Source organism: Hippoglossus hippoglossus, chromosome 8 (genome assembly GCF_009819705.1).
Source record: "Hippoglossus hippoglossus isolate fHipHip1 chromosome 8, fHipHip1.pri, whole genome shotgun sequence".
NCBI classification, from domain to species: Eukaryota; Metazoa; Chordata; class Actinopteri; order Pleuronectiformes; family Pleuronectidae; genus Hippoglossus; species Hippoglossus hippoglossus.
This window is the reverse complement of record NC_047158.1, coordinates 22,135,171-22,145,936: the sequence shown is the minus strand read 5'-3', so window position 1 is coordinate 22,145,936 and position 10,766 is coordinate 22,135,171. Positions and strand designations below refer to the sequence as shown.

The following is a 10,766-nucleotide window of genomic DNA, read 5'->3' as shown; positions in this document are numbered from 1 at the left end:
TCCCATCAAGACGAACTCATGGATCTGATCAAGTGGTGGAACTCTGGCTTTCAGTAGTTGAGACAATGTGCATCTCATCACGAGGCAACAGTTGAGTTCGCAATTAACTTTTAGGACTAAACTAATCCTGAATATTAGCACTGTCTTTTCTTACCTATTTGGTTTTGGGATACTTTTCTCTACTGGTACGTTATCTACAGTTTTTACTCTATAGGTTAATAGTTGTGATGTTTACTGACTAAACACTCCAGAATATTCTTGTTACTGATGTTTTTCACTTTGTTTTTTTTTCATTGTTAAACTTATTTAAATGTAAATTGTGGACTTTGTGCTTTTTATAGATTGGGGATGGCATGTGATGTAAAATAAAAAAAACTTACTGACCCGACAGTGAAACTGCATTTGTCTATTCTTTAAGAACTGTTGAACATAGTATTACAATGTTTTAGAATGGATTCTATTTTTTTTTTGTTCACTCATTCAAAATGATATTTATGACTTTGAGTTTAGATCAGATTTGAATAATGTAGATTTAGATTTAATATTGAAATATAAAATGTATATTTATATGCAACATTTAGATTTTGATTAAACATTAAGGTTCAACCTTTAATAAGATTTAACATTGACATTATCTTATCTTTTTAAAAAACACTTTTTTTAAACGGTGAAATGTTCATTTTATTTTTTCTTCACACCACAGTCAGATTCCTGCTGGTGCAGATAAGGATATTTAATTTCCATAACTTTCCAGAGGATCTGCTGGGGCCTGAGGTTATGTGTATATATATGTATGTATGTATATATATATGTATATATGTATATACTATGACTTCATGGTATAACACCAAGACAATTAAACTAGGGGAATATCCATCTGTGCAATTTAGGAAGCTCAAGTGATAGTGAAACTGAGTTTTCACTGCTTTGGTGCAAAGGAAAGTAACAACAGACGCAAACAGAAAACCGAATGTATTTACATGAGGTGGCCACAGGTGGATGCTCTCTCCTTCTCCTCCTCCTCCTCCTCCTCCTCCTCCTCACTGATTCTTCTCCAGGTTGGAGTTCTGCATGTGTTATTGTCACTACTGGTAACATGAGATGGTACCTGCAGCCCAGTCAGGTTCCACATAGATAATATCTGTTAGACGGAGATACAGGAACAGGCTGGTTCAGAAAGATGACCTCTGAGGAGGGGGGGGAGGAGGAGGGGAGGGGGGGGGTGGAGGAGGGGAGGGGAGGGGAGGGGGAGGAGGAGGAGGGGGGGAGGGGAGGAGGAGGAGACAGGAAAATGAAAGTAAAACTTGAGTAGTAGCAGGAGAGCTGCCTTAGGATCAGTGCAGACTAGGACAGCAAGAGAGACACAAGGTAAGTCCCTCACGCTCACGCACACACACGCACACACACGCACGTCAGGATTCATCAGGGTTCAACCTCTTAGGAAACACATGTTTAACCTGCTGCTGCTGGGACTCGTGTATAAACTGTATATAAAGGGGCTCACGCACGCACACACACGCACACTAAATGCGGTCTCACCATCTGACTAACCAACGACAGAACAGAGCTGCGGTGGTTTCCATCCATTTGCGGTGGACTGTGCAGTATATATACTCCGCGTGCAGTATATATACTCCATACTCCACGTGCAGTATATATACTCCATACTCCACGTGGAGTATATATACTCCATACTCCACGTGGAGTATATACCGTTGTTCACGTGTGATTTGGGAGAAGCTGGAAGTTTCTTCACAGATTGGATCTTCCCGGTTTAATAAGTCATTAGCGAAAGGTTGTGAGAACACGAACCACGCCCCTTTCCCACCGCAGCCAGGTTCTCCTCGGTATGACTCGCCCCCCCCCCCCCAGATGGGGACAGGGACAGATGGACAGGGGACAGATGGACACGGGACATTGGTCTCTATGGACAGGCTGTGAGACGAGTGCGCAGGGACCGTCTACAAAGTGCAACACCGAAAAGAGATATTACTAAATTATTCAATAATTTCACTGTTATACTATATTTTCACCAAAATCACGTCACACGTCCAGGGTCTCCTGCTGGTTATACTACAATACTGAGATGGGGAAATTAGATTTTGCATAATTTTTGGAAATATTTATTATGAATATTATTCAATACAGAGTGGACTGTATATATACTGTGTGTGGAGTATATATACTGTGTGTGGAGTGTATATACAGTGTACTGTGGAGTGTATATTTACTGTATGAGGAGTATTTACTGTATGTGGAGTATTAACTGTCTGTTTGTATGCAGAGTATATATTGTATAGGCAGAATTCACTGTAAGTGGGATATACAGTGTGTAGTGAGTACGTGGAGTATTTACTGTTTTATAAGTATTAAGTGTATGTTTAGTATTCACTATATGTGGATTATATATTGTATTGTTACTCTGTTACGTGGGATTTTTTAAATCTATAATTATATATAATTATTAATATAATAAATATTGTCTTCTTGAACGTATCTTGTTTCAGTCTCTGCGATGACGATCAGATATTACTTATTATTATTAATATAACACGTCTTCCTCTGTTGTCTGTCAGTGTGAGTCTGTCGGCCACGTGGCAGCATGACCTCCTGGAGAACTGTGACCTCCTGGAGAACTGTGACCTCCTGGAGAACTGTGACCTCCTGGAGAACTGTGACCTCCTGGAGAACCGTGACCTCCTGGAGAACCATGACCTCCCTGTTTCTTATCGTAAGTGTCACTCCTGCAGCTCGTACCTGTGACGTGGGGGGGCAGGGTTAGAGCCTGTTTCTTTAAATCTGAGCAGCAGGGGGAAAAAAACTGGAATTATATAAAAAAATTATATATGTTTTAAAAACTCTAAAAGGTTAAAACAATGAAAGTGAATGAATATTTGGTATTTTTCCAATGTGACAGAAATAGTAATGCAAAAATGTAATTGTTCTTGCTAATCAGTGACATATGCCAGGCTGTGTTAATAGAAGTAATATATGGGAAATAATTATTACTTTTGTGTTTTATAATATTAAAATTAAGGGGGGAAATTTGTTTAATTTAATTTTGCTTAAAAACTGACATTCAAAGTGTTAAACTGATTAAAATTATGTTGCTAAAACAAAAAAAGAAGTCATCAAGAGTTAAATATTTATATATATACAGTTTTAGAGAAGGGACATTAGAAAGTATATGTTGTTGCTCATCAGTGAAATAAACCCTCAAAAGAAATCTCATCGAGTTTCTGGAAAATTATTAATTTCTTGTCCTTTTTTAACATAAAATGTTTAAATTACGTTTAAAAAGTGGAATTTAAATGGTTAAAATGGATAAAATGAAAGAAAACGTCATATTTATATATATGTCTACAGTTCTGTGTAGCTTTTCCTTTTAAAAACAGACTTTTGAAGCTGCTGTCTCATTTTTCTCTGGCAGTTGTCCCTGATTGACCTGTCGCAGGAAGGCTGCTCCGATCATTTCAAACTGGCCACATGGGTTCGTACATTTTGTGTATCGAGTTGTGCTTCGTGTAATTTGGTGGTTGACTCCACCATCGAGGTGTCCAAGCAGCATTTCTTCAGATTCTTCTCAGAGCTAGAACAACTCGCTCAGAGCAACGTTTAACGATTAATAACATTTTTTGTTTGTCTGCTTCTCTCATCCACAATCAAGGCCGGAGACGATCTCAATCGCAATTTAACACTGGCACAAAATAAGGATCCCATTGTAAGTTATTGAAACAGTTTACAAAAATATAATTTTGTGTCACTGTAAATGCATTGGGTTGTAAGTGAGTCCTTTTCCCACTGCAGGACTTAATCAACTGTACCCTGAAGCTCTTTTGTGAAAACAAAAAGCCCAGTGAGAATGATAGACTGTGTAACGTACTACATAACTGCTTCGGAGTGAGTACAGTCTACTTTCTGTCATGCTCTGTTTCTTCTGTGCTCCCTTGTTGCACTGAAAGTCAAGCTGATTGAACCCTGCATGTGTCTGACTAGTTTCAGAGCGATGCGCCTCAGAGCGCTGAAAAGAACGAGACGACATGCGAAGGCCCCAGTTCTCGGAATATCTCCTTCTATCACCTCATGTGTTTGGCGGCCAAAGCACTGAATTACCCTCCTGATGGTAAAGCTCCTGAAGGTATGAATCATACTGATGCTGCTCTGAGTGTATTATTATATTTCAAGCCTCATTATGACTCTTCCCTTTACGTTCCGCCTTTTTAAAAACCTCAACCTGAAATAGTTTGATGTGCAACAAAGTTTTTACCGTCACCACAACATTCTTCAAGACTGCAGCTGTTAATAAATGATCAAATTCCTAATTTTCTTTTCTTTCTTTCTTGCACTACAGGCTGTAAATATGGTGAGTATCCTGTTTGTACTCCACATGTTGAAGTGTGTGTTTGAGTTTAGTACAGTACTTGTAACTGACATTCACATGTAACTGTCAAGTCACGTTTTTCTACATCCACAATACAACGTCTTCGTTTGTCCTCTTTTACTTTGAAAACCTCTGGGCTGCAGAAAAAGCTGTTTTCAAACTAAAACATAGGAGCATGGATGTATCTTCTGAATCTTTTCCAGTTCATCACCTTAACTCATGTCATTTTATTCTCATCCTTTTAGAAAATGTGTGCGAACTTTATCCTCAAATATCTGTTGGTAAGTGACACATTTCTGTTTGGACATGTTAAAGAAAGTTCACCACCATGAGGATTTAACTCCTTTTAAACTGTACAGGTGTAAATCCAAGTGAACTTTAATCTTTTAATGTTCAATCTTGCACTAAAGATACAGGAATCATGATACAGATTAACTTTGCTTCTGTGTCTGTCTGTTGTGAAACTTTCTTAAAGAAGTTTGATGTTGGCTAATGTTTATTTCACAAGAGTCTTCATTGGTTAGTCAGCAAGTATTGGAAATAAATGGATTCAAATTCCGAGAACAAATGGCACAATCACCATCTCACCTAACACGTGAATCCACAAATCTTTGAGTTTGCTGTGCCTTCAGATCTTGCCTTTAATTTTCCCCGTTCACCTGCTGGTGCTACAATTATTAATTCCCCGGCTGTTTCTGCTCTTTCTCACTGATCAACTAAAACACGTTTGCTTTTACTGGCTGCAAAGATTGAATCACTGATGGGGATTCCTGCAATTATTTTAGATCAAACAACAACAGCAGCACCGACCACAGTGTCGTCGCCAACGACAGCGACCTCGACAGTATTGTCACTTACCACAACACCAGCAACGCCACCAACACCAGGAACAACCACAGTCAAACATTCTGATGGACAAGGTAAGCTGCATTTCATTCATATCGTTACCATGGAAACTGCCCAGTTTACCACAGCAGTTCTCCACACCAGTTTACCACACCAGTTCTCCACACCAGTTTACCACACCAGTTTACCACACCAGTTTACCACACCAGTTCTCCACACCAGTTTACCACACCAGTTTACCACACCAGTTCTCCACACCAGTTTACCACACCAGTTTACCACACCAGTTCTCCACACCAGTTTACCACACCAGTTCTCCACACCAGTTTACCACACCAGTTTACCACACCAGTTCTCCACACCAGTTTACCACACCAGTTTACCACACCAGTTCTCCACACCAGTTCTCCACACCAGTTCTCCACACCAGTTTACCACACCAGTTTACCACACCAGTTCTCCACACCAGTTTACCACACCAGTTCTCCACACCAGTTCTCCACACCAGTTTACCACACCAGTTCTCCACACCAGTTTACCACACCAGTTTACCACACCAGTTCTCCACACCAGTTCTCCACACCAGTTTACCACACCAGTTTACCACACCAGTTCTCCACACCAGTTTACCACACCAGTTCTCCACACCAGTTTACCACACCAGTTTACCACACCAGTTCTCCACACCAGTTTACCGAACCAGTTTACCACACCAGTTCTCTACATGTGGCAGCTGTTGGAAGAGTGAAAGTTCTTACGTGAGAGGAAGAACTACATCGATGCTGCAGCTGAAACTACGAGGTCATAAGAACATTATGGACCAAGCTTCATCATCTCTTATGTTAAAACGTCCACATTTTATCGGCTCATTGTGAAAATGTGGTTCGAATACGATGGAAAACCACAGTCCAGATAATTAATGGAAAACTCGATCTCCACGTACGAAGGATCGGTCCGGTCCTGTGAACAACCACAGTTACATGAACAGCTGAAGACATTCCCACGCCCCGTCCTCACTTATGCAGATATTTCGCGAAACTAATTCCTTTGAACAGGCCTGTTCATAATGTGCATGAATCTGTGACTGTTCCCTTTCATGCTGAAGCTGCATGAGCCTTGTGTTAAGATGCTGCAAATTGAATCTGATCACGAAACAACTCACTTCTCACAGTTTCCTCCTCAATTGTCGTGATTTTATTTTTGCTTGATTGTAAATTCTGACTTTCTACATTTTCAAAGACGATGAGACAGATGAGCTCTTTGATTCAGCACAGACACATTCAGCACAGACACATTCAGCACAGACACATGATTCTGATTAACGTGAACGCTTCTCGCCGAAACCTTCGCCTGCTCCTGTGGATTTAAGCGTTAAATCTGATATATATCTATATCTATATAGATCTATAGATATAGATATATATGTGTGTGTGTATGTAAATGCAAATGTGTGGTTTTGAAAAATAATCATCACCAAGAAAGAGACAAAGCACAATTCCTCAATGTTTGAAAGTCTTTTCTAATATATCACTTATCAGTGCATTTAACTATTTCCAATTGAACTTGTGATTTTATTCATATTTTTAATGCGTTAGAAGAGAACTCAAAGGGATAAAAAGAGGCTCCATGTTTCTCTGTGTGTTGTAAAAAAAATCGAAATTAAAATAACATCTTATACTGAAGTACTGACACAGATTTTCCTTTCCTTTCAAAGCTAACAGCAGTACAGGCACAATGGGTAAGACTTTTTATTTGTTATTCTTTCTCATTTACTTCTCCGACCATTGGGCACATTCATATGACCCCGGAACTTTGTACTTTTTAATAAGATCGTGAGGTTTCTGTCCAACATATTCTTTCATTAACTTTGTACTTGCTGATAGAACAAAGACCTTCCTGACATTAATCTGAATCGCCTCTCTCTCCTTAACCAGATGCCTCGACCCTGCGGTACATGTGTTTGTTAATCATTTCTGGCACCCTGAACTTCCTGCTGCCGCTGGCTGTTTTCTTCTGCATGCGCCAGAGGACACAGCAGAGGACACAGAGCCCATCTCAACAGGTAAACTGAGACATAGAAGACGCTGTGCTCACACTATGAGATATTTTTGTTTGTGAAGTTGGTTACTGTGTTAGATTTGCTGATTATAGAGTCCGACACTCTTGCTGTGTCGTGGCTGAGAAACACAACAGACTCCACGTTGCTCCCCGACCAACAATGTAAACATGGATGGTCGGATGTGGATATCGTCTGGTCTGACTCTGCCACTGGCGCGATTTATTTGATGCTTAACATTTTTGTGGTGCAAACATCTACACATTGCAGCGTCTAAGCCTCTGGTTTCCCCAGGATGAATCCTCCATGTCGGACGAAACCTGCAATGGTCCAGATTCCCATCTACTAACACCGGTAATAACCAAGGTATATTTCGGGTTTGGGTTTAAAGGGGACATATCATGAAAATTCCACTTTGTTAGTGCTTCTACAGGTTAATGTGGGTATCTGGCTCATGTCTCCCAACCCAAACACTCGCGCGTTTTGTTATGGTTCCTCTAAGTCAGAAACGTCATGCTTGAGCGACTCGATTGAGCTTCCTGTGTACTGTGTCGTCACAATACACAGGAAGTCTCCCTACATGGCCTTGGCCCACCCCCCACCTCATCCCCCCCGCCCCCCACACTCGTTAGCCGCCTGGCTGTTCACACGGGACGAGCATTTCTCCGCTGGTCAGCCCCATAGACTGTATATATAAGGTCAGCCCGCGATTCTGCTTTCTCCGCTTGTTGTTGTACCCGTTGAATGTCGGGGTTCGGGGGTAAATGATGGTCTTCATAGCCCCCCCCCCCCCCCCCCCCCCCCCTCTCTTTCTCTCTCTGTCTGTCTGCTTGTGTGCTTGTAGTGGGGGGGCAGAGGGGGACATTTAATTATGTGATTGGGAAAATTAAAACTCCAGGACAACAAGGGGAATACAAAGTATGGGATGCATATTTGATAATTTATATCATATAAAATATGTAATTTATATCGTTTAAAATCATGGGGGGAGAGGGGGGAGGGGGGAGCTGGCTCATTAGCATTTAAAGGAACAGGCACTCAAAACAGGTCACTCTGTGGAGGGCTGTTTTATACAGGGTAAAAAGGCTGTTTTATATGATCCTTGTGGTATTTTGACCAAAGTATGTTACAGACATGTCATTAAGACCCCAAGGAACCATATCAACTTGTGGTAAAATGGGCATGCTATGTCCCCTTTAAGGTTGGATGAATATATCGTCTGTTTGTGATTAGTTGAGCTCATCGTCGGTTGTTGTTTTCAGGCGATTTGTCATTTTATTTTGCTGATGTAATGTAATTTCAACTCATAAATTAACCTATGCACTGGCACTTATTATATGTTATATTAAATTATATATAATCATTCAGTCCACCCTGATTCGCTCACTTTTCTCTATCTGACGGTGGCAACTTGGACAATTTGAGCAGAACCCAGTTCCAGGGTTCAGAGAAACTAGACGCTAACGTAAGTGCACATAAGCGTCTATGACAGATCTGTGAGTGTCGTTGTAGTAATGCTGGTCTTGTTAGTGGATTGACACGTCTGTCTCTTGTGTCTCTGTCTTTTTCCTAAAGCCAAACCGTCCCCTCACGGACTCACCCTCAGCTGATACAACCAGGAACAGAAACACTTCTGGAAACGGATTAGAGTCACATTAAGCACCGTACTCACAACTTTGTATATTGTCATTATAAAAGAGCCACGGGATGTAACACAGGACGGATCAGCTCCACGCAGGACTGAGGGACTGTGGTATGCAACTGCCTTTCATGGAGTTGAAACTCTGACTGGAGCTGTTGCCCCCGGACATGAGGGCGAGTGAGGGTGAACGGGCTGCGGCATGTCGCTTCTCAGCTGCACAGCAAGGCGAGCTCATGCAGGACCTCAGCACTCAGTCACAGCCACACGAAGGGACGAGAGGATTGCTTCAGACCAGAACAAGTTTGACTGGGAGCTGGGGTTTGTGAGCAGCAGGATAAAAAAGACGACTCTAACCTGTATTATAATCACCCTCAAAACATTTCAGACGACTAAAGTCTCACCAGACAGGTTGTCTATTGGTTGAGCTTCATTAGAATCAGAGCTGCAGTCACACTGGCAGCGTTTAAGATGAATTAAAAATAATATGATGTGATATCAAGGCAACTACAGCTGGCCCTGCTAACCACTGTCAGGTGACAACTAACCTGATATTAATCTGTAAATCACAGTGTTGAGATTATAAATGTGCACCCTCCGTCAGCGTTCTCACTTTCAGGACGGTTGTTCGTTAGCTTCTATCCTGCACCGTCCAGATTTATAATAAAACGTTTGCATGTGAAGTGAACTGCACCACTGGTTGCGGGTTTTGTTATTTCCGCTGCATGCACTGGTTTTTAACGAGCTATGCTAAGCTAGGTCTAGTGTTAAATGTATGCAACCACTTCCACAGTACTGTACTTTCAGAGTTGTGGCTGGTCCTCACCTTGTGACCCACTTTCGATGTTTGAGTGAAGACTTGCTTTTAGGGTTTGGATGGACGGATTGATCCAGAGGTCAGTTCAGGGCTGCACCTGGGCCACATCCCATGAGTGGTGTCTTGCTTTTCAGAGGTCTTCACATGGTCTTCAGCAAAACACACAGTAAAAAGGATCTTTCATCACAGTTTCAATGTTTGTCGAATATGTCACAGATATAAATATTTACCTGACTTACTCTGCCAGTATTCTGTCGATTGAATCTATTCTAATGCGGCTTTCGTCAAACCAGAAACCTCGTGTAGCAGCTCACAGCTGACAGATGCAGCAGATCAGCGTCTCAGCTGTCACACACTGTGGCCAGGCATTTGGGGAAAGTAGGGAATGCATTGTGCCACTGAGTGTCCCTGAGGTTTTGTGTGTGTCCAGGTATGACATTATGGGGACTTGTCTTCCTAATGAGGACAAAATAATTACTGTTTAAGGTTTAGTCTCCAGGAACAAATGTAAGTCACTGTAATGTCCGCTGAAGTGATGGAAACAGACATCGTGTACTTAACTGTGTTTTCTGCCTTCAAGCTGCAGTACTGATCTCAGATGAATCTCATTCAAGTGTTTCCCACACCCCTCAGATTCCAGCACATTAATCTACTGAAATCAGAGAGAGTTAATGGTTCTGCAGCAAGTCTCAGAATGTGTTTCAGCATGTTGTGTATTGCTACCAGGACACTGAAGCTATTCCTGGTCTGTTTGTATAATTTAACTAAACTGTGATGTTTGTCTGTTTTGTAAAACTGTGAAGAAATGCATGCATTGTATACGTGTGTGTATTTGTAGGTGTATTCTGATAGCAGACATTTTTGGGGAAAGTCAGACATCGCAGGTAAAAAAAATTCGATGCAGCTTAATGTTTCACGTCTGTTTCACTTCATTTTCTCTACTGACTTTCTTGATACAACCACTGGGGGGCGCTTAAGAAGTGTAAAATTCTACACATGGTAGCTTTAAAATGTGCATATATGATAT

At 41.3% G+C, this 10,766-nt stretch overlaps 1 protein-coding gene across 1 annotated transcript; it reads left to right on the top strand.

The window, feature by feature from the left end:
- Positions 1-2,289: 2,289 nt before the first annotated feature.
- On the top strand, positions 2,290-5,975 carry LOC117766120 (mucin-2-like). Its single transcript, XM_034592833.1, has 9 exons — positions 2,290-2,603; positions 2,676-2,731; positions 3,431-3,490; positions 3,668-3,721; positions 3,808-3,900; positions 4,012-4,138; positions 4,352-4,363; positions 4,627-4,662; positions 5,167-5,975. Coding segments are annotated over exons 1-9 (1,248 nt in total). The 5' UTR covers positions 2,290-2,602.
- Positions 5,976-10,766: the final 4,791 nt, after the last annotated feature.

Bases quoted from the DNA above. Each gene is read 5' to 3' on its own strand.
- LOC117766120 (XM_034592833.1), top strand. The intron at 3,491-3,667 runs GTTCGTACATTT...TCCACAATCAAG, and splicing joins ATTTCAAACTGGCCACATGG to GCCGGAGACGATCTCAATCG. The intron at 4,663-5,166 runs GTAAGTGACACA...CAATTATTTTAG, and splicing joins TTATCCTCAAATATCTGTTG to ATCAAACAACAACAGCAGCA.